At 45.0% G+C, this 23,429-nt stretch overlaps 1 protein-coding gene, 1 long non-coding RNA gene and 4 other non-coding genes across 8 annotated transcripts; 5 read left to right on the forward strand and 1 right to left on the reverse strand.

Moving 5' to 3' along the window:
• Positions 1-516: 516 nt before the first annotated feature.
• On the reverse strand, positions 517-4,926 carry HJV (hemojuvelin BMP co-receptor). Of its 3 annotated transcripts, none has more exons than XM_032268868.1 (3): positions 4,597-4,926; positions 2,211-2,752; positions 517-1,748 (listed from the first exon to the last, which is right to left on the reverse strand). In XM_032268868.1, the coding sequence occupies exons 2-3, from the start codon at positions 2,526-2,528 to the stop codon at positions 1,125-1,127; spliced, it is 942 nt and encodes a 313-aa protein (XP_032124759.1). In that variant the 5' UTR covers positions 2,529-2,752; positions 4,597-4,926; the 3' UTR covers positions 517-1,124. The 3 variants fall into 3 exon arrangements, with proteins under 3 accessions (XP_032124759.1, XP_032124758.1, XP_032124760.1); XM_032268867.1 differs by lacking the exon at positions 4,597-4,926 and adding an exon at positions 3,155-3,489; XM_032268869.1 differs by lacking the exon at positions 2,211-2,752 and having other exon boundaries at positions 4,597-4,812.
• On the forward strand, positions 3,628-12,832 carry LOC116543373. Its single transcript, XR_004265557.1, has 3 exons — positions 3,628-4,364; positions 5,232-5,283; positions 12,746-12,832. It is a non-coding gene; the product is annotated as an uncharacterized LOC116543373 (long non-coding RNA).
• A 589-nt stretch (positions 12,833-13,421) lies between these two features.
• Positions 13,422-13,493, forward strand: TRNAE-CUC. Its single transcript has one exon. It is a non-coding gene; the product is annotated as a tRNA-Glu (tRNA).
• A 1,428-nt stretch (positions 13,494-14,921) lies between these two features.
• Positions 14,922-14,993, forward strand: TRNAG-UCC. Its single transcript has one exon. It is a non-coding gene; the product is annotated as a tRNA-Gly (tRNA).
• An 866-nt stretch (positions 14,994-15,859) lies between these two features.
• TRNAH-GUG lies at positions 15,860-15,931 on the forward strand. Its single transcript has one exon. It is a non-coding gene; the product is annotated as a tRNA-His (tRNA).
• Positions 15,932-16,874: 943 nt separating this feature from the next.
• Positions 16,875-16,947, forward strand: TRNAK-CUU. Its single transcript has one exon. It is a non-coding gene; the product is annotated as a tRNA-Lys (tRNA).
• The last annotated feature ends 6,482 nt before the right edge of the window (positions 16,948-23,429 follow it).

Genomic DNA, 23,429 nt, shown 5'->3' on the forward strand with positions numbered 1-23,429 from the left:
ACAACAACAGCAACAACAAAGCATTGAAAACATTGCCTGGCAGATTTTAAGCTCCAGTAAGTGTTAGCTATTAACCAAATTTAAGCCCCTTGCCCCCTTTTTAAGGCACTTTATAATCTGGCCTCTGCCCATCTAACCTTCTGTCCCATTACTCCTTGTCTGCTGCGTTTGAGTTTTGCTGATTTCCTCAAGGAATCATGAATCTATGCCTAACTCCAGATGGTTTTCGTTGCCTGGAAGATCCCATCTTCTCTGTCACCTTTTATTATTATTATTACTTTAGTTCTCATCTACCATCTTCCCATCTGAACGCACCATACCGTAGGATTTAGTGAATAATTACACACGCATCACTCTTTCAAGTGAATTGGTTTTGTCTCTCCAATAGCCTATAAACTCCCTGAGATAGAAACAGTAACTGGTAACTTCCAAGCCCTCTTTCAATGGAGTGAACACATTGCATTTATTCCATTTCAAGCATCTGTAAAGAGATTCTACATAGGCAACAGAGGACCATGTGAAGAATTCGTAGCTTTAATAATAGATTAGTTAGGGGGTAGGGATGATACTTCTGTCCTGCCTGTGCCATTCTTCAAAAGCAGAGACTCCCTTCACCAAAGTTCTAGACAACACCCACTTAATTTCTGAACCAAGAAAGCAGAACATACCTTACCCACATATATTCATCAAATAGACTTCTTTCCCTAATTATTTCTTTTTTGAGTTTCTTGTGGATAATGATCATGTCTTCTGCTTTCAGCTCTTGCCTCTGAAAACTCTCAGCCCTTAAATCTTTACTGATAGTTAAACTTCCATGACATCTAAGCTTAAAAGGATGATATCTGCAGTAAATGGCTTAGAACAATTTACTATAAATGAGGCTGGAAAAATTAGTGAAGAACCCCACAGAGGTCTGGAATGCAGAAACCTTGCCCAGAATCCTTACTCTGTGATCATTTCAACCCTGGACTGCAGCCTCATCTGACTGGATAATATCATTGTTTCATGGATAATATCAAGCAGGGTCTCCTACGCCCTGCTTCCTTTAATGATTCTTTACATTCTTCTCTGCCAGTCTCTATCCCCAAGTCATTTCCAAACTAGTAATAGGACTGATGGCCTCTTTATTGAATGCAAAGCCACAGAACAAGGAGCCCAGAAAGGAGTGGGGCTAGGAGGGTGGCCGAGGAAAGAGGAACCCCAGCATCTGAGGGGAAGAGATGCAGCTTCTCTAAGTCTGGCAGGAAGGCTCGGGCGTCCTCCAGCGCTGCCTGAGCTGCCACGGTAAAGTTGGGATCCCCAGAAATTAAAACATCAAAGACACAGGAATGGAAGTACGCGTCTTCCACTGGAAGCCCTTCCTTGCACAGCCGTCTGGCAGTATCAGTGGTTATAGCTCCCCGACGATTGCGCTCTGATCGAGAGAGTCGCTGACTTGGAGGGCACCCCCCAACACAGAGCTGCAGGTCCTGTTCAGCTGAGAAGGCCGTGGCCACATCCTCTGCTACCTTGATGGAGAAGGAGAGCTGCCCAGCTGTCTGCCGAATGATTATAGTTGTGCCAATATAGGCAGCTTGGATCTCCACGTGGTTCCCAGGGTTAGCAGTTTGAATCGACAAACTGGATCCCCCAGGTCGGTCACCTCCATTGATAGAACCGTCTTCAAAGGCTGCAGGAAGATTATCCACCTCTGCCTGGTAGACCTTTTGATCAATGCATTCCTGCATGTTCTTGAATATGATGGTGAGCTGTGAGGGCAAGAGGGAAAACAGTTCATTTGGGTTCAGTGCATCTTCCGCCCAGTCAGACCTCATGCACAGTTAGGGATCTGATCCAGGTAGAGATGCAGGACTACTATGGCCCTCAGTCTTTGATCCCTTTTCCTATTTATGTTCCAGTATTGCCTGATCCCTACTTAACCTCTCTCCACTTAATCTGGGCAACTTCCTAGGAGAGGGTAAAGTTTCCCTTCTGAAACTCCTCGGGTCTGCGCTCTCCGACTGTTTTCTGCATTTGAGTGAAATTCCCATCAAGGGGAAATGATTTACAGCTCCAAGTGTTTGGTAGAAGGGAATGGTTCAAGATGGGGGAGTGGTTGAGGAAGAAAAGGGAATTAGGGAGCACCGCTGTTGAATAGTGGGGATGGGGAGGAAGCGGTGCCCCACGAAGAATCTCAGGAGGTGGAGCAAAGGGAAGAGTGAGTGCCTGACCTTCCTGATGGCGGTGGCGTTGGCCCCCAGCGCCACGGGGGAGCTGGTGGCTTGGACAAAGAGGAAGTCGTTATCCAGTAGAGGCCAAGCTCCTTGGACACGGCATGTGTGAAAGTGGTGGTGGAAGCTGCGCACATGGGGGTCCCCGAAGGAAGCACAGTGCAAGAACCCCGGGGGACGACCGTGCAGCCGGGAAAACCGGCCTTCGTAGTCACAGGGGTCCGGGGCGGGGAGGCCGGGGCCGACGCCTGGAAGGGCGGGGCCCCGCGGCGGGGGAGGGGCGGTAGGGCCCTGGCGCGAGCAGTTGTGCTGGATCATCAGGTCTTCGATGCCGTGTACCGCCGAGTGGAAGGCGAGGTCCCCGCGGCAGGTGCGGGCGGTGCGCCGAGTGCAGAGCGCGTAGGAGCGGAGGGCTCGACAGAGGCCGCCAGAGCCCACCCCTCCACCCCGGCCTCCTCCTCCTGATGCACCCCCGCCTCTAAGGCTCAGAGTGGACGACACATACTCAGCATTGCATCGGAGGATCTTGCATTGAGAGTGGGCTAAAGACAGAAGGGAGAGGATTGTGAGACGGTCCTCAGACCTCTGCTCTTTTGGAGTGTGGTTTGCTCATAACTCTTCCAAATCTCATCAGGGAATTCCAGCCTTCCTAAAACCCAACTAAGGGCCTTCCCCAGCCCCCAACCCCCAATCCCTAGTTCTCTCGGCTATCTTACTAAAAATGTGTACGAAGAAAAGGGAATCTCTTCTGCCTGTCGACCAAGGGCTTCCCCAGTGCCCTTCCCCAAACTGAATGGGACATAAAATAAAATATACATATTTGAGAGTAGGGTGAGTGACCGGACTCTCAGCGCCCATGTCTCCTCACCCATGCTCACATGCCCACCCCTACATAGCAGCCTACCCTCTAGATTTCCCCAAACCCTTCCCTGGCCCTTCCTTACCATGTCCACAGAGGAGCAGCAGGAGAGTGAGAGTGCTTAGAGTTGGGGGACTGCCGTGGGGGGACCCGGCGCTAGGGGATTGGCCTGACTCCCCCATAACTATCCAGCCAGGTTCCCCAGGCGCCCGGTTCTTCCCAGCTGATGACCCTCCTACCTAGTGAATTTTGACCGGAAGTCCTGTGACTGAAAAAAGAAATTTGGCTGGACATGGAGAGAGAGAAGAGTTGAAGATTGGTCAGGACAATGTGAAGCGAATCTGGGGAGATAAAGAAAAGGATGAGCAGACTGGAATTTGGGAGATTGGGGCTCCTCAAACTGTAAGTGTGGCAGCTAAGCCTCTTTGCCCTGTTCCTGTGGCCACTTTTAGGGCCCTTGTGCAATAGCCCTAGGTGGGGGTGGAGGGAAGGTTGAGTGAACTCAGGGGGGCAGAGTCCACTGTGTTGCTCCATCCTGAGCTACCAAACAGCAGGTATGTCAAAGATGGAGGAATCATGGGGATAGATCAGACACCAGTAATCCCAGTGGGTACGCTAATAAAATTAGGACCTGAAAATACTTCAGAAATATACTTCTTATTTGTCCTTCTCCATTGGGAGGAGATGCCTTCCAGGAGCCATACGTTTCTTTTTCATCTTTGTGTCAGAAGAACACAAGGAGTAAGGGTGGCATACCCATCCCCTCCAGAACATCAATATTCAAACGAAAAGGAACCAATCTCTTTCATCAGCTCTAGAGAGCTGCAATTTTAATCCTCCTCTCTCATGGAATAATGGGATGCAAACCAAACACGCAAATTAATATTTGTTTTTTTCTAAGTCAGCCGTTCTTGTATTTTCCCAAATTTCACTGAAGAATCTCTCTATTAATCTCTCCTTTTCAAATTCTGAAGTTCTGGGTCTTTTCATGAGAACAGGGGTTAGGGAGGAGCTGAATCCCTTCTGCCTAACTCGCCTGTCCTGTGGGTGAGGATATGATTGGGGGAACAGTCCTGCAAGAGGGAGAATAGAATGGAGGGATCAGGGTTGAAGGGAGAAATCATTTACAAGGAGCAGCCCCCACCCTTGGAATCTCAATGCAAAGGGCATTGCTAAGTGGGGACATGATAGAAGTGTGTCAGTGACTCATCATCCGAGGTCATACTTGGCCCTGGTAAGAAAACGACAGAATCGAGGGTGTGGGGAACTCCTAAAACTTCATCAGAAGTCTTGAGGTAATAAGGTAAAGAGAGGGCTAAGACTGCCAGAGGAGAGACAGAGAATTAAACTTCAAATGGCTAGGCCAGAGGAAATGAGACAGAAGGAGAAATGGTGATTGGGGCACCTTGGTAGGAAGAGATCCCAGCATTTGGACAAGGGACATCCTAGTAGGTGTTTGTAATTTTATAACAGTCTAACTTCAATATAAAAGCTTATTAACGGAATTGCAATTTCATTTTGACTTACTGTTTCCAGAGGCCAAACATTACGCTGCTATCCAGTTCTCCAGCCGTGATTGCCTACTCTGTGGGTCAGCTCCAGCCGGGGGGTCCTCTGTCTCTTTTTCCATGTCTCCCTCAGGTCCCCAGGCCGGCTGCTGTCTCACTGAGGTCAGGGAGCCAGAGAAGGTTTGGTGTTGGGGGAAGGGGGAGTATATGGCTGGCCAGAGTGCTGGACAGCTGAGCAGGGTGGGAGGTGGCTACTGAGTTGACGGTTTTAAAAATAGCTAAGTCCAAAATTCCAGGAACGTTGGTGGGGGTAGGGTGTGGGAGCGGGAAGGGTAGGAGAATTAGAAAGAATATGGAGTATTGGGTGCCAAGTTGGGGAGGGAAGAGAAAAATATGACACAAGTTGGATATCCAGTTCCAGCTTGTGTGACTCTAGTCACCGCCTACTCCAGGCAGCCCTCCAGCATTCTCAATAATGATGAGCTCCTGGCCTTTAAAAATTACGATGGGCAAATGGATACCTTTCATTTACCATCTTCATCCCTGATACGATGAATATTAAATTTAGTTTCTACAGATAGTATCTAGGAGGTAGCTGACTTTAAATAAGATCCATAGCAGAGGTAGTTCACAGCCCCTCCCCGATCTTTGCAGAGTATTTCAGGAGGACAAAAAGAACCAGCTGTCCAGAGAAGAAATCTGAGCTGTGAGTTGCTTAGGATGAGGGCTTGTTCAGTCTATCCAGCTCAGACCGTTGCAGCTGTCTATCCTACCTACTCCATTTTCATTACTTCAGTTTGTACGGCAGTTCCTCTTCCCTCTCCCTCATCAATACACACAAAAATAAAAGCTCCTGAGTTGCTAGGAGAGAAGACTGACAAAGGCAAAGAGGTGAAGAAAAAATGGAAATAGAATTTTTAGAAGGGGAGGAAGAGTTGGAGAAACAGAAAAAGATTCAAAAAGATTTTCTTTCTGTAGAGTTTCCCTCCCTCCCTTCCCCCCTTCCTTCCTCTCTTTCTTTTGTGTCTTTTCTGTCTCACTATGTTGACCAGGCTGGTCTTGAACTCCTGACCTCAATCAATCCTTCCATCTTGGCCTCCCAGAGTGATGGGATTACACATGTAAACCACCATGCCTAGTCTCTGAAACATACTTCTGTAGAATAACATAATCTTGTGACTTTAAAATATTGCAAAATCCCAACACTTTGGGAGGCTGAGGCAGGAGGGCTGCTTGAGCCCAAGAGTTTGAGGATGCAGTGAGCTATGGTAGCACCACTGCATTCCAGCCTGGGCAACAGAGTGAGGCCCCCTGCCTTAAAAAAAATAATAAGATATTGCAACCAAGGGATTTAGCTGTGTCATGTTTTTGCAGCCATAGGCATATCTGAGATCATCAATCTTTTAGTACTTGCCAAATGAAATGTAAAAAGGACTAATTCCAAATAGTGTCACTGTATTAGGGCTCAATAGAGGGACAGAACTAATAGGATCTATCTCTGTCTCTCTATCTCCATGTCTGTATTTCTATCTACCTATCTATCTATCTATCTGCCTACATACCTATCATCTATCATCTATCTATCTAGATAGTTGGCTATAGATACATAGATATATCTACATCGAGATAGCTAGATATAGATATATATAAAGGGGAGTTTATTAAGTATTAACTTACATGATCTCAAGGTCCCACAGTTGGCTGTCCGCAAGCTTGAGGAGCAAGGAGAGCCAGTCTCAGTCTCAAAACAGAAGAACATGGAGTCTGATGTTTGAAGGCAGGAAGCGTCCAGCACGGGAGCAAGATGTAGGCTGGGAGGCCAGGCCAGTCTCTCCTTTCACATTTTTCTGCCTGCTTTGTATTCTAGCTGTGCTGGCAGCATCTTAGATTCTGCTCACCCAGGTTAAGGGTGTATCTCCCTTTTCTACCCACAGACTCAAATGTTGATCTCTTGGCAACACCCTCATGGGCACACTCAGGATCAATGCTTTGTATCCTCCAATCCAGTCAAGTTGACACTCAGTATTCACTATCACAGTCACTAAGGCATCTTTACCAGTTGGCTCTATTTGAATACAGAATCTAGAGGCCCACATGGCACTACTCTCAGGTATATGTATGACAAATACGTTTTTTTCTCTCAACCATTAGAGACCATATCACAAGCAGTTTCATTTCAGAAATGTAAAGTGCTTTTAACCAAACCATTCAAGTGACTTTAAAACATAATAATTTGATTTTGACAGCCCAAGTGGGATGTACTATAATGCCAAAAAAAAAAAAATGCAGAATATTTTAAAATAGTCATATTATGGTGATAGTGTTGGTGTTGTTATTCTGAGATTATTTTAGGTATATCATGAGATAAAACAAAGGATTAATAATGTTGGTGTCAGAAAGAAAAAAAAAAGAAAAGAAAATATTAAAAAAAAAATGTTGGTGTCAAAAAAAAATAATGTTGGTATCTCTGAGAACCAGAATTTTTACTGTGAAATAAAGAGATACGTATTTATGATTGATGAAGTTAAGATAAAACTCTGTAATTCTGAATTTAAATTGCAGATATAACTCTGAACTCATGGTGTATTTTATCCTTAAAAATTTCCTAGCTTTTCCCTGAAAAGGCTTGGAAATAATGATCGAGTAAAAATAAACACCTCTAGTATTCCATTGTGCTGTGCAAATACCATTTCTTGTTGAAAGGAGCCAGCCAACAACTCCTTGGAGAAATGGCCGATTTGGGGTTTGGGGCAGGTATTGTCCAAGATAAGCAAGGAAGCTTTCAAAGACTGAGGGTTGTAACCAAAGAACTCAGGAGCCATTTAGAATAGTTTCCATTGACCAAAGATGAAACAATTTGAGTATCAAAATGGATATTACATGCAGTGGATTGAAATTCACAAAATATGTTTAAATCTATGAATTCACAATGACGCTTAAAAAATACAAACTCATTGGTCATTGTTGGAGAATGCTGGCAGATCAACTCATTCTTTTTAAAACTGCTAGTGATTGGAAAGAAGTATTTATCCTGGTTTTCTTAATGCAGACTGTATCTCAAGATGACGGTGAAATTTCTCTTTGTAGAAGTATTCCAGTAATTAAGTGAAGAAGGGATAATACAATTAGAATATTAACATTTTGTAACTCCAAATGAATTAATGTGTGTAGGCAGTGATCCACAATGGCTGTGGCAGGGCACAGTGGCTCACACCTGTAATCCCAGCACTTCGGGAGGCTGAGTTGGGAGGATTGTTTAAGTCCAGGGGTTCGCAGCCAGCCTGGACAATATAGTAAAACCCCATCTGTATGGAAACAAAAATAGTGGCTGTCATTCATCAAAAAAGAGAGCCAAACATGTTTTCCTGATCATAGATAGCATACATAAGTCCACCTTACATGAAGTTGGACTTATGTATGCTACTAAAAACAAACAAACACACTTCAGTCTGAATCTGATTAAAGCTAATTACTAATTTGCAGGAAATATGGGAGACATTAAATGATACCTCAAAGGTGCAAATTGAGACTTTGCAAATACTGTACAGGACACATTACCTGGGTTCTTTTTTCTTTTGAGACAGGGTCTCCCTCTGTCACCCAGGCTAGAATGCAGTGGTGTGATCTCAGCTCACTGCAACCTCTGCCTCCCAGGTTCTAGTGATTCTCATGCCTCAGCCACCGAGTAGCTAGGATTACAGGCATGCGCCACCATGCTTAGCTAATTTTGTATTTTTAGTAGAGATAGGGTTTTGCCATGTTGGTCTGGCTGGTCTCGAGCTCCTGCCCTCAAGTGATCTGCCCACCTTGGCCTCCCAAAGTGCTGGGATTGTAAGTGTGAGCCACCATGCCCGGCAATATGTTCTTATATAAATATGTATAGATTACACACACACACACACACACACACACACACACCCCTTCACACAGTTGTTCCCAAGGCTGGAATGCAATGGCACAATCTTGGCTCACTGCAACCTCCGCCTCCTGGGTTCAAGCGATTCTCCTGCCTCAGGCTCCCGAGTAGCTGGGATTACGCGCATGCGCCACCACACCCAGCTAATTTTGTATTTTTAGTAGAGACAGGGTTTCTCCATGTTGGTCAGGTTGGTCTGGAACTCCTGAAGTCGTGATCCGCCTGCCTTGGCCTCCCAAAATGCTGGGATTACAGGTGTGAGCCACCGTTCCTGGCCTGCATTTTTAGTAGAGATGGAGTTTCACCATGTTGGCCAGGCTGGTCTTGAACTCCTGGCCTCAAGTTATCTGCCTGCTTCAGCCTCCCAAAATGCTGGGGTTACAGGTGTGGGCCACTGTGCCTGGTCCACACTGAGTACTTTCTACTGTTCTCTTTTAGTTCACTGATTCTTTCCTCAGGGGATAGCCTCATTACCACTCACTGAGTTTGGCTGAAAGTTCTGACTCTTTGTTAAGTTTCTTCTGATATCACCCCAACAGTAAAGGGGAGAGATAACTCCTAATAGACTTGCTGGTGGTGAACGTCTAGGCACCCCATTAAGTCTTTACTGGAGTAGAAGAGGACACGTCACAGTTTGTTTTTGTGGCATTTGGCTGGAATAGAGCAAATATTGTCTAAAATTTTTCTGTTTTGCTAGACTGCCTCATTCCTGATCCTTTGGCTGTGGAGAACAGGCTTTTGTTAGGGATTTTCTTGGCTGCTCCTATTGGCATTTCCAGGTTGCTGCTGCCTCAGCTCCAAGTATGGGGTATTTGGCAAAACGAGAGTCCACAGAAATCAGCATTGTGTCCTGCCTTTGCTTCTGGGGCTCCTAGCTGGTCTACCTCCTCTCCACATTTCAGTCTTCTTAGGGTTGTTTTATATGCGATGTCCAAGGAAGAGGAATAGGGGAGATCACATCTACTCCCTCCTCCCTGATCCATTCTCTTTTATTCACTTGCTTATTTGGTTTTCCACTACATTTTCCTCTCTTGAAGTGTTTTGTTGTTTGGAGACAGAGTCTTGCTTTGTTGCTAGGCTGGAGTGCAGTGGCCGGATGTCGGCTCACCCTATCCTCCACCTCCTGGGCTCAAGAGATTATCATGCCACAGCCTCCCAAGTAGCTGGGATTATAGGCATGAGCCACCACGCCCAGCCTACGTGTATTTTTATATTTTCAATACCTGCTCTGGCACATGATATGTAAATGTTTTTAAAAAGGAAAATAGGCCGGGCGTGGTGGCTCACACCTGTAACCCCAGCACTTTGGGAGGCTGAGACGGGCCGATCACCTGAGGTCAGGAGTTTAAGACCAGCCTGACCAACATAGCAAAACCCTGTCTCTACTAAAAATACAAAAATTAGGGCTGGGTACGGTGGCTTGTGCCTGTAATCCCAGCACTTTGGGAGGCCAAGGCGGGTGGATCACCTGAGGTTGGGAGTTTGAGACCATCCTGACCAACATGGAGAAACTCCATCTATACTGAAAATTCAAAATTAGCCAGGCATAGTAGCACATGCCTGTAATCCTGGCTACTCAGGAGGCTGAGGCAGGAGAACTGCTTGAACTCAGGAGGTGGAGGTTGTAGTGAGCCAAGATTGTGCCACTGCACTCCAGCCTTTGTGTGAGAGAGAAGTTCTGTCTCCAGGAAAAAAAAAAAAACAAAAAACCAAAAAACAAACAAACCACTACCACCACCAACAACAAAATTAGCCGGGCTGGTGGCATGCTCCTGAAGTCCCAGCTACTCAGGAGCCTGAGGCAGGAGAATCGCTTGAACTTGGGAAGCGGAAGTTGCAGTGAGCCGATTGAGCCCACTGCACTCCAGCCTGGGCGACAGAGCGAGACTCTGTCTGCAAAAAAAAAGGAAAAATAGAACTGAATGAAGTGAATGAATCACACTGCTTCCTCATCCACCTTAATGTATGTAGTGCTGGAAAGAGGAGGATGCTTAATCCTGTTTTCGTGCTTTGAAGAGATTCCTACTGATGCTTTGATATCGAGAAAGGTGGCTAGCTCCCTCCCAAAGCTCATATTGTCCTTCCTTGGTTCTCTCTCACAAAAACTTACCAGCAGGTGGCAGAATAATTGATGAAAAGTACTGTTGTCCAAAACAGGAGGCTGATTTCCTCTGAGACGTAGAACCTCGTAGTCACCCTGGGTAAGATCCCGAGATGTTGTTCTGAAGATTAGATGCTTTTTGTTTTTCAGCTTTGGGCCACAGGTAGCTGTCCAGTGAAAACAGCCAGAGTGAAAGGAAGAGAGGGGTCTGTTAGTTTCCTTGGTGTCATGACAACAGGACTCTTGTCTTTGGTCCCAAATGTCCAGCATTTAGTGAACTCATCTTACTAATTTGTAGGATTTAAACCCATAGAAAGGTGGAAACTGAATAAGTGGAAGACTTAAACAACGTTTAAATCTTGAATAACGATTCTTAAACACCGTTTTAACATTGATACTTAAAAAGCAAAACAAGACAAGGTTCGGTGGCTTATGCCTGTAATCCCAGCACTTTGGGAGGCCGAGGTGGGAGGACTGCTTGAGCCCAGGAGTTTGGGACCAGCCTGGGCAATATAGTGAGGCCTAGTGTCTCCACCATCACACACACAAAACTAGTTGGGTGTGGTGGCCAGAACCTGTATCCCAGTCACTCATGAGGCTGAGGTAGGAGCTTACCACTGCACTACAGTCTGGGCAACAAAGTTGGACTGTGTCTCAAAACAACAACGAGAATCTCCCCAAACTTCATATCTCACCATCCATATTTTTTTCTGTCAGGCCCTGCTGATATACACACATCATTGATGTATATATGTATTTCATTGATGAAATTCAGTCTTTCAATTTTTAAATTCATTATCAAAAGTATTTTTTGATGTAAGAGTGTGTTTAGGGCAGGTGTGGTTGCTTTTTTTTTTCTCTTTCTTTCTTTTTTTTTTTTTATTACCTCCAGTAATGGCTATAAGCATGTGGGGTTGCTTTTAAAAATTTCTGCTTGAGGCTGTGCACCGTGACTCACGCCTGTAATCCCGGCTCTTTGGGAGAGGCCAAGGCGAGTGAATCATGAGGTCAGGAGTTTGAGACTAGCCTGGCCATCATGGTGAAACCCTGTAGCTACTAAAATTACAAAAATTAGCCAGGTGTGGTGGCACGTGCCTGTAATCCCAGCTGCTCAGGAGGCTGAGGCAGGAGAATCACTTAAACCCAGGAGGCAGAGGTTGTGGTGAGCTGAGATGGCGCTATTGCACTGCAGCCTGGGCAACAGAGCGAGACGCCGTCTCAAAAAAAAAAAAAAAAAAAAAAAAAAGAAAAGAAAAAATTCCTGCTTGAACTCATCGGCACAGAATTAATCACTTGGGGTCATCTGACCAAAAAAGACCTGAGGGGAGGCTTTTGCTTGTTTCATTTTTTTCTCAACCTTTTATTTTTTTAAACTTCAAGCTTACAGAAAAGCTGAAAGTACAATATAGTGAATACAATTCACTAACATTTTTCTTTCTTTTCTTTCTTTTTGTATTTTTGGTACAGACAGGGTTTCACCCTGTTGCCTAGACTGCTTTCAAACTCCTGAGCTCAAAACAATCCACCTGCCTCAGCCTCGCAAAGCGCTGAGATTACACGCTTGAGCCACCGTATCCAGCCCGCATTTGCTTTCTTTTCTTGATCATAAAGTAATTTGCAACACACTAATGCATGCACCTCAATTTTCTTTCTCTTCACTACCTCTTTTTTTTCCCCCGTAATTTTTATTTTTATTTTTTTTCGAGACGGAGTTTTGGTATTGTTGCCAAGGCTGGAGTGAAATGGCTCGATCTTGGCTCACTGCAACCTCCGCCTTCTGGGGTCAAGCGATTCTCCTGCCTCAGCCTCCGAGTAGCTGAGAGTACAGGCTGGCGCCACCACAGAGGGCTAATTTGTATTTTTAGTAGAGACAGGGTTTCACTATGTTGGCCAGGCTAGTCTTGAACTACTCAGGCGATCCACACGCCTCAGACTCCCAAAGTGCCGAAAAATTGGATGAGCTTCTCTTAGTCTTCTGCTAGTGAGTTAAGTTCAGATCCTGCTGAGCACCAAATACCTGTAGGCTGTGATTCACCTGTCTATCATATTTGTTTTAATAGTTTGGTCTACATTCACACAACATGAAAAAAAAGGTAGAGTGGCCCAGGGTCTCCTGATGTTACTCACATGATGTCTTCTGTATTCCTTAAGGAAATGTTCTAGCTGTTTTTGGCAAAGATGCAGCTGAGTCTCCACCTTTCTACTGATCACAGTTCGGGAAATCACTGCAACTACAAGGAGGTGAGCTTTTCTCTATCTCTTCCTCTTCCCTCTGGACATTCGTCTCTGGTCTTGGGGACTGTAATCATGTGTATGCGATGTTCCCTCAGCTCTGAGAGCCAGGCTGGAGAATTCTTTCACAATGTTTTCTACTCCAGGAAAGAAGTACCAGGAAGAAGTCCCAACAAAGGAAAGGCCGAGTATTCAAGAAACTGAGGATCTAGGCAGTGAAAAATAATATGAAAAAGAATAAGTGGAAATAAACATTTAGTTAGAATCATATAATTTTTTTTTCTTTGAGGAAGGGTCTGGCCCTGTCATCAAGCTGGAGTGCAGTGGCACCAAAACAGCTCACTGCACTCTTGCCTACTGGGTTTAAGAGATTGGGCCTCCCAAGTAGGTGGAACTACAGGCACAGGCCACCACACCTGGCTAATGTTTTTGTACTTTTGGTAGAGACAGGGTTTTGCCACATTACCCAGGCTGGTCTCAAACTCCTGGGCTCAAGCAATCTGGCCACTTTGGCCTCTCAAGGTATAGGGATTACAATCATGAACCACTGCACCTCCTAGAATCATGCAGTCTTAACAGGGACTTGTCAGTAACTTCCCTGGTGGTCTAGTGGTTAGGATTCGGCGCTCTCACCGCCGCGGCCCGGGTTCGATTCCCGGTCAGGGAATGAGTTCTATTTTGTTCTGCTTTCTCTTAGGATCTTTTAAACAAACATTGTTATCTGTTAGTCAGTCTCCCCATCCCACTGAAAACTGAAATACAGAAGATGTGGAAAAACACAGATAAAGAAATTGCTCACAATTCTGTCACCCAAAGGCCACTCTTAATATGTAGGTTTTGAAACAAAGTGGAAGTATGCTATACATGCTGTTTTATCACCAGCTATTTTTGTTGTTGTTGAGACCGAGTTTCGCTCTTGTTGCCCAGGCTGGAGTGTAATGGCACGGCCTTGGCTTCCTGTAACCTCTGCCTCCTGGTTTCAAGCAATTCTCCTGCCTCAGCCTCCCAAGTGGCTCGGATTACAGGCATGTGCTACCACGCCCTTCTAATTTTGTATTTTTAGTAGAGACGGGTTTTTACTATGGTAGTCAGGTCAGTCTCAAACTCCTGACCTCAGGTGGTCCACCTGCCTCTGCCTTCTAAAGTGCTAGGGTTACAGGCATGAGCCACCACGCTTGGCCAACACCAGCTATTTTTAAGGTTAACAATATATTTCTAACACTTTGCAGTGGAAATTATCCTTCAGTAACATTTTCTTTCAATTCAGTTATTGAATTTTCCAAAAGGTAATATATTTACATGATTTAGGATTCAAATATGCAAAAGGTTAGAACTGATAAAGGTGACTTCACCTTTACCATCTATTTTCCCTCTAATGAGGTAACCACTGTTGTTTTTTAATTATAATGTCAGAGATGTTTTATGCAAATGTAAGTACATGCATATATAAATACGTATATATAAACATTCTCTCCCGCTTGTACAAATGGAAGTAATCTATACACACTTTCTGCACTTTGCCTTTTTCATTTAACAGTATATTTTAGAAATACTTACAGATTAGACATGAAGAACTTCCTCATTCTTTCTTCTGGCACCTGGCATTCTTTGTATGAGTTTTACATAATTAGTTTAGCCAGCTTCTTTCTGTAGATATGTAGGTTATTTCTAGCCCTTTGCTACTAGAAAAAAAAAATGCTGTCATGAATGGTCCTGTACATATGTAATTTTGCGCATGTGTGGAATAAATGCCCAGGAATTGGAATGGTGGTTCAAAAGGTATGTGCTTTAATTCGGCCATTGGATTTCAGAGGCTCCCTTCAAATGATGGTAGAAGAAACTAGAATTGACTTTTCTTAAACCTGTGAAACAAGATACTACTACAGAATTGTCAATAGGAGAAATTCTAGAGAGTTTCCTTTTATTTCCCTCCTGTGGGTTTTTCCTGTAGTCTAAATCTCTCTTGGTGTAGAAATAAACGGAAAGCCAAAAGCTGACTATGTAGTTCTTTTTTTTTTTTCCCCTTCTTTTCTAGACTGCTCAGCAGGAGACTACGTAGTTGTCATAAGTCAATAAAGCAAGCTGGTTTTTAGATGCGTTGGTGGTATAGTGGTGAGCATAGCTGCCTTCCAAGCAGTTGACCCGGGTTCGATTCCCGGCCAACGCAGCATAGCGTTTTCTTCCCAGTTTTTGACAGAGTAGGCCTGGAAACCGAGCAAAGCAGAGAACAAAGGCTGAAATATATTTCAGGACACTTTTGTGTCTTGAGTCTCCTGCACCAGTATGGTCTATCCCTACCATAGCAAACATTCGTATTTTGGTAACTGCACCTGCGAGCCAAGCCCTTCTGATGGGTGCCGTCGCTGGCGTTTCATGAGTTAACAGTAACTGTTAAGTGTCTGAAATAGAGGCTGTTGGGGTTTGTTTTTCTGAATCTGAGGAGGTGGCTCTGATATACTGGAGTCAAGATGAGGAAGTCAGCACAGGCGCCGACAATGCCATGGAGAGTACACAGCGCTTCTTGTACTTGGGAGGAAAGCAAGAAATTAGGACCGGGCTCTCATCCCCTCCCCAGCTCACTAGCTCCGTTTTTCTTCCGGTTCCACTATTCTGGGAAAAGAAACCTCAATTCCATGGCACAGGTTGCAGATGTAATCTGGAAAATCCTTCAAGCCTGCCTCTCGCATCCCTGGGCGAAGCGGCTTGATTCTTTGGAGGGGGAAGAGGCGAGGGGCGAGGCGCGAGGCTAAGTGGTCCCTGGTCCCGGGTTGCAGCGGACGCTTTCTGCCCTCTAGTCAGGACCTGGGCGCGCCGCCCCCCGGCGGAGCGGGTGGTGCTACCGCTGGCATTGAGGGATTTAGAGTCTAAGAACCCGATTCGGGTGTCGGAGCTTCGAGGTTGCAGAGTGGAAAAGTTTGGAATTCTAATTGACGTGGACCTCACGGACTGGTCAAATAAAAGCATCACGAAGCAGCCACTCCTATTTCAAGAGGCAGTAAATTCAGCTGTAGTGCGCTGCCTTGCCGGTGGCTCGCCGTGATCGTATAGTGGTTAGTACTCTGCGTTGTGGCCGCAGCAACCTCGGTTCGAATCCGAGTCACGGCATGTGATTGTAACTTGGTTAGGTGGCCTTCTTTTGCTTTATTTTACATTATTTTTTAATTAACACTTTTAACAAGCTTGCAATTCTGCCTTTGCTTACGGCATTCCCGCGGAGTGCAGTCAGCAAATTCGGTGAATAACAATAGGTCCAGGCCTGAGTGGTGGCTCGCTCTTGTAATCCCAGCAGCTTTGGTAAATGGAGGCGGGAGAATCTCTGGAGCCCAGGAGTTTGCGACCAGCCTGAGAAGCCTCCCCACACCCTTAGGAAAAAAAAAATTCTAAGATGGTGGCGGGCCCTTTTGGTCCCAGCTACTCAGGGAGGCGGAGGTGGGAGCATCGCTTGAATCCGGGAAGTGGAGGCTACAGTTAACTATGATCGTGCCACTGCACTCCAGCCTGGGCAACGCAGCGGGACCCTCTCTCAAACAACAGTAGTTCCAATTGGCTCTCACTGCGGCTTGTCCACCAAGACGCTAAGCAGCGCAGGCGGGACGCTTCAGAGCCGTATGGAGGTCCACGGAGCTGGGACCACGGCCTTCACTTGAGCAGAGGAAAGAACCCTTCCCTGGTAACGCTGGAACTCAATGCCTCTTCCAGGATGGAGAACTAAAAAGCTTTGCAGAGAGGTCTTTGCGCATCTTATCTGAATCTCCTCTGCAGTCGGTGAGGAGGTTCCCTCCATAGAAGGAATCTGCGGAAACACTGAGGTTTCGGGAAGGACTCGTGATTCCCGACTCCTCTGCGAGCCTTCCTGGCTCTCTGCAGTCCCCATCGCTCTCTAAACCTTGGGTTCCTCTGTGGCAGAAAGCTATTATGAAAAGATTATTGCTGTGTCCACCAATCCTAGATCCTGAAACTGCTTTCACACAAAATAATATGCAAGTAGATCATACCCCTTGTCTATTAGAGGAAAATGGTTTCATATAGGAAGAGCTGTATAGCCAGTGCCCGGCTAGCTCAGTCGGTAGAGCATGAGACTCTTAATCTCAGGGTCGTGGGTTCGAGCCCCACGTTGGGCGCTGCGTTTTTATTTAACCCTCTCAAGAACTTCTCATAGGAACAAGAGCTTGTAAATCGCCACGGCGGCTACTGTCCTTTTAAACATTGGTAACTGATTCCACAAATCATCTCCATTCACCCCAAATTCATCAAGAGGAATCAGGGGATTCCAGTGTCTGTAATGACCAGGTGTTTCTAATCCACGATGGGTTTCTCAACTGGGCGAAGGCAGACAAGCCGAGCTTCGGAGAGTCGGAAACCGCTCCGACACTACTTCAGGGAGAACAGCCTTAGGACGGATCCAGATGGAAATACTTGTTCTCTTGTTTCTCTTTTGAATGAGGTTTTGAAGGGGCTTCTTAGCGAGCTCAAATGTTCTCAGCTAGGTGCTAAGGAGCATCTGTTTGCTTTTCAGGTTTTGAAGCCTTCATCAGCCACAAAGAAGGTCAGGAAAAAGAGGACGTGACTGTAGAACAGAAGTTGAGGAGGTGGAGGGGAGAAGCTGAAGAGCAAAGAAAAGGAGGAGCAGAGACGAACGGGTAGGGCCGAGGGTGGGGAGGTAGAGAGTTTACAGCTGCAGTCTTACTTGAGTACCGGCTGCCACTCCAGAGTGCTATGCCCACTACCTTGAATTAGTTATTGATCCACTGGAGAACTTTGTTCTGTCCCTGAAAGCCTGGAGTTGTTTGTCTTACATTTGTTCCTGCTAAATTATCTTTAACTGTTGGTTTGGCTGGTGTGGGTTAAGTTGGTTTGCCAGGTGGGGTGGAAGCCAAGATTGGCACCATTCAAGAGATTTCCCCACAGCAATGTGGAATGTGGACATTCCTTTTTTTTTTTTAAAGAGACAGAGTTTCACTGTCACCTGGAGTGCAGTGGCGCAATCTTGGCCCCCTACAACCTCTGCCTCCTGGGTTTAAGCAATTCTCCTGCCTCAGCCTCTGGAGTAGCTGGGATTACAGGTGTGTGCCACCACACCCAGCTAACTTTTGTATTTTTAGTAGAGACGGGGTTTCACCATGTTGGCCAGGCTGGTCTCGAACTCCTTACCTCAGGAGATCTGCCTGTCTCGGGCACCCAAAGTGTTGGGATTCCAGGCCTGAGCCACTGTGCCCAACCTAATAGTAAATTTTCCTAAAGTTTATGTTGGAGAGGTCATTATACATTGTGAGAGGATAGGTTGGCACAAGTTCTACAGGGTGTCTTATGACAGTATCTGTAAAAATTAAAAGGCTTTTTTTTTTTTTTTTGGAAGACCGAGTCTCAACTATGTTGTCCAGGCTGGAGTGCAGTGGCACGATCTTGGCTCCCTATAACCTTTGCCTCCCAGGTTCAAGTCATTCACCCCTTCAGTCTTCCAAGTAGTTGGGACTACATGCACACACCACCATCCCTGGCTATTCTTTTTGTATTTTTAGTAGAGATGGGGTTTCACCATATTGGCCAGGCTGGTCTCAAACTCCTGACCTCAGGTGATCCACTCACTTTGGCCTCCCAAAGTGCTGGGATTACTGGTGTGAGCCACCATGCCTGGTCAAAAAAAAAGACTTAAAAAAAGTTTTCTTTTATGTTTTGTCATGTTTCCCTCAAGCAGATTTTTTCTTTTTGACACCTTTGGTATAAGTAAACTTTTTTTTTTTTAACCTCAGCAACTCACATATAGAAACTTTTCCTATAGCTAAACCTCACGCACGGAATTAAGTATGTGTAAGGTTATTCATGAAGCATTTTTCTATTAATAGAAAAACATTGGAAGCTCTCTAAATGTCCATCAGTTTGGAGGTGGTTAGTGACAGCAAAACCGTACAATTAATTACAGTTCAGCTAGCCATAAAGAACAATGAGGAAGCTAGTGATGGTACACTGTGCTAGATTGAAAAAACTAGTTGTTATATTTTGCAGCTTCTCTCATCAAGAAATGGAGCCTGTTTCTCCTCTGTTTGAATCTGAGATTGGCTATGTGACTTGCTTTGGGCAAATGTTGGTGCCTTCGAGAACCTGACAGAAGAGAGGCTTGCGCATGGGCGGGGATTACCTGCTTTTTGCTTCATTTGAAATCCTGAGACCGTGATCTGAAGATCCCCCCAAGCTAGCCTGCTGGAGAGATCACATGAAGTAAAGGATTCATGCATCCCATTGTTCCAGCCAATCCAGCTGTACCCCAGATGTGTGAGTGAGGCCATCCTAGACCATCCAACCCCAAATGAATCAACTTGGACCTTCCAAGCCAACTCACAGAATCACTGAAAATAACAGATTATTGTTATTCTAAGTCAAAAAGCTTGGGATGATTTATTATGCATCGAAAGTGTATCAAAAGGGTGATGGTAGTTGCAGGAAATAAATATATACCTTTAATTGTAGATGCATAAACATCTTTGGAATGATACCCCCAAAATATAAATTACTTTATTGAAAGAGCACTCTGAGTACCCAGCATGGTAGATGAAAATAGATCATGAAGTTTCAAAACAGTAGGAACAGGTGGAAGATTCTATAAACTTTTGGAAGGGGAAAAAGGAGAACAGTTTAAGGCAAGTAACAAAGAATCAGAATGGCATCCCTCTTCTCTGCAGTGTTGATGCCTTCCGGTCTATAACCATCAGGAACAAACCTATAGTCAAACCTGGGTCATTGGATCATTGAAACAAAGGAGACGGCAAACTCTATGGGGAAACTGTGGGACAATTCTGCCTTTGGGAATCTCGATATTTTTATCTAGAAAGTGGGAGGAATGGTTGCAGGACTAAACACACAATTGGTAAAGAATCAACAGTCAATACAAAACTAAGCCAAGCATGGTGATGCATGCCTGTGATCCCAGCTACTTAGGAGGCTGAGGCAGGAGGTTCACTTGAACCCAGGAGGCCAGAGGCTGCAGTGAGCTGACATGATGCCCCTGCACTCCAGCCTGGGTGACAGAGACTCCATCTCTAAGTAAATAAATAAATAAAAGCAGAGACACCAGGTCTTACAGCTGGTCCAGCGTGTTGGAGATGCACTAGAAAGGTGACTATTCCGGCCCCTGAAGTCTCTAGCCAGAGCACAGCAGAGATGCCCGATAGAGAAGGGATTCCTGTGGCTAGGTCGGGGCTCTCCCTCGTGTATGCTTTGTCACCCAGGCTGGAGTGCAGTGGCACAATTGCGTTCACTGCAGCCTCCAACCCCTAGGCTTAATCGATCCTCCCACCTCAGCCTCCTGAATAGCTGGGGCTATAGGCACATACCACTATGTCCTGCTAATTAATTTTTTTTTAGAGACAGAAAAAGAATCAACAGTCACTATTAGTAGTTGGGAAAGGGGGATGCTTAATCACATTATGGTTTGAACAGTGTTGTTTTTGCTCAAATATGATTGTGAAATAGTCTTTCATCTTGGTTAGAGAGTAACTGTCTGTGTTATCGATGCTGTGAAATTTTTTAGTTTCAACTGGAGAACATCGTGGCCTAGGTGTTTGTCAGACCAGCTCTAAGCTGAGAGTGTCGGACAAAGGTTACTTTTTTCTTTCTCAGAAGCAACTATGGAAAATACAAAACAGTAAGGGCCAGGCGCGGTGGCTCATGCCTATAATCCCAGCACTTGGCGAGGCCGAGGGGTGCAGATCACTTGGTTAGGAGTTTGAAACCAGCTTGGCCAACATGGCAAAACCCTGTCTCTACTAAAAATAAAAAAAAAAATAGCTGGGCGTGGTGGCGCGTGCCTGTAATCCCAGCTACTCGGGAGCCTGAGGCAGGAGAATCGCTTGAACCTGGGAGGTGGAGGTTGCAGTGAGCCAAGATCACACCTCTGCACTCCAGCCTGGGCAACAGAGTGAGGTGAGACTGTCTTAAAAAAAAAGGAGCAGTGTCTTTGAAAATCTGAGAGAGAAGTTATTTCAGCCTAACTCTTTATATATCTATATAGTAAAATATCAATTAAGTGTATGGGTATAATAGACATTTTCAACATGCAGCGTCTCAAAAAAATTTATTTCTAAGACAACAGCTATATAGAAGATTCTGGAGGATATGCATCATCAAAAGGAAGAGGTGAGTGAAGAACGATTCCCCTGAAACCCATGAAGCAGGGGATCTAACAAAAGAGAGAGGCAATGGAAAGCCCAAGACGATACAGCAGAGAGAAATATTCTAACAGCTGTGGGATGAGCCTGAAGAGCAAGTCTTCCAGAATGGAGTAGGTAGGAAAGTGCAGGAAAAAGTTCTTGAACAAACATACAAGCAAGCAAACCAACCAGAACGATTGTGTGTTGCTGTGTGTTGAGGGGAGATTTACAGAACTGGGGAGAAATTGGCTAGGATTATGTTATAAATATATGGACAACTAGCCAAATGGAAAAATATGATCGCCAGGATAAGTACTGTACAAAAAAAATCACAGTCACTTTAAATAATGTGACTCTTCTGTTAATAAAATTTAAAATGTTTGTAATTATATAAATGATATATTAAAATATATTGATGCAACATTACTCATTACTATAATATATAATACAATATATAACTAATGTAGTATATTAATAATGGAATCATTGATCTCTTCAAAATAATGATACAAATATATTGGTGTATTAGATTTCTCTGGAGAAACAGTACAGAGAGAAAGAGACAGAGAAAAAGAGAAAAATATTTAATTTTTTTCTTTTGAGATGGAGTCTCGCTCTGTTGCACAGGCTGGAGTGCAGTGGCAGGATCTCGGCTCATTGCAACCTCTGCCTCCTGAGTAGCTGGGACTACGGGCATGTGCCACCATGCCTGGCTAATTTTTTTTTTGCATTTTTAGTAGAGATGAGGTTTTGTCATGTTAGCCAGGATGGTATCGATCTCCTGATCTTGTGATATACTTGCCTAGGCCTTCCAGAGTGTTGTGATTACAGGTGTGAGCCACCACGCCCGGCCAGATTGATTGATTTTAAGGACTTGGCTCACATGATTGAGGAGCCTGGCAAATCCAGAATCTGCAGAGTAGACCAGCCGGCTGAAGACTTGGGAAAAGCTGATATTGCAGCTTGAGTCTGAAGGCAGTTTGGAGGCCAAATATCCTCTTCCATTTTTCTCTTATGATCTTCAACTGAATGGATGAGGCCCAGCCACATTATTGAGGGTACTTTGCTTTCAGTCTACTGATTGATTGATTGAAATGGAGTTGTGCTCTTGTTGCCTAGGCTGGAGTGCAGTGGCGTGATCTCGGCTCACTGCAAGTTCCGTTTCCCAGGTTCTAGCAATTCTTCTGCCTCAGTCTCCCAAGTAGCTGGGACTATGGGTGCCCGCCACCACGCCCTGCTAATTTTTGTATTTTTAGTAGAGACGGGGTTTCACCATCTTGGCCAGACTGGTCTTGAACTCCTGATCTCGTGATCTGTCCACTTTGACCTCCCAAAGTGCTGGGATTACAGGCTTGAGCCACTGCACCCAGCCTGAGGTTAACATTTAAATCAGTAGACTGGGCCAGGCCTAAACTCTCCAGGGACAAGTTGTGATTATATGTTAGTGACCTGCCCTGTGTCTTCAGCCTGAGGTTAAGTTTGAGTTAACAGCTGGTGAAAATAGCCCGGTTTGTCTGAGGTTTTTAATATAAAGTTACAAAGTGAGTAATTACTTCATTATAAAAGTAATAAAGCCATGCTTCTTGTAAGAAAAAAAAAAAAAAAAAATGACCGGAACAGCCAGGTTAGTACTTTTTCTTCCTTTGGGAAATGGGAGCTTAAGTAGAGATGTGAATTTTCTTACTTCATTTGCTTTTCTGTAATCCCTTGATATTCTCTTATTCCTCCCATATACCCCAATCCCTCTAGGAGAAAAAAATTAGAGAGCTGCAGGACAAGTCCTGCTGCCACCTTCCTATGGCCGTTCTCAAGTCCTTGCAATCTGGTCACTCTGAAGGGCATTGTAGACTCTTGAGGAATGTCTCTTTATGTTGCCACCTGTTTTGACTAAATGTTTGTGTCCATCTGACTCAGATTCATTCGTTGGAGCTCTAATACCCAAGGTGATGGTATTAGGAGGTAGGGCCTTTGGGAAGTAAATGGTTTCAGATAAGGTCATCGGGGAGGAGCCCCATGATGGGATTAGTGCACTTACAAGGCGAGGAAGAGATACCAGAGCTTCCTCTCTCTGCCTTGAGAGGATACGGTGAGAAATTGCTATCTGGAGGTCAGGAAAAGGGCTCTCACCAGGAACCAAACCTGCTGGCACCTTAATCTTGGACATCCCAGCTTCCAGAACTGTGGGAAATAAGTATTTAAGCCACCCAGTAGATGGCATTTTGTTACAGAAGCCTGCGGTAACGAAGACATCCAAACCTCTGAAGGAATCAAAACAAGACTTATGCCTTATCTCTAGGTGTATCTGTTTGAGAATCTATCCTCTATTCCTATTTTCTTAGCTTTAAAGAAAATGTGGGGGTGCTATAGCAGTAGGTGTAGGGACCACTGCAGCAGAAGTTTGCAGAGCAGGAGACTGGACTCAACTCCGGTTTCTGTTTCTTATGATGTTTTCTTTAGCT

This window comes from Sapajus apella, unplaced genomic scaffold, assembly GCF_009761245.1.
Source record: "Sapajus apella isolate SASKATOON/1434 unplaced genomic scaffold, GSC_monkey_1.0 scaffold187, whole genome shotgun sequence".
NCBI classification, from domain to species: domain Eukaryota; kingdom Metazoa; phylum Chordata; class Mammalia; order Primates; family Cebidae; genus Sapajus; species Sapajus apella.

What these genes read in the sequence shown, in the direction of transcription:
- HJV (XM_032268867.1), bottom strand. Translation starts at nt 3,251, where the DNA reads ATGGGGGAGTCAGGCCAATCCCCTAGCGCCGGGTCCCCCCACGGCAGT. An exon ending in GCTGCTCCTCTGTGGACATG is followed by an intron (nt 2,753 to 3,154) that starts GTAAGGAAGGGC and finishes TTCTGTCTTTAG; the next exon opens with CCCACTCTCAATGCAAGATC. An exon ending in ACGCCACCGCCATCAGGAAG is followed by an intron (nt 1,749 to 2,210) that starts GTCAGGCACTCA and finishes TTGCCCTCACAG; the next exon opens with CTCACCATCATATTCAAGAA.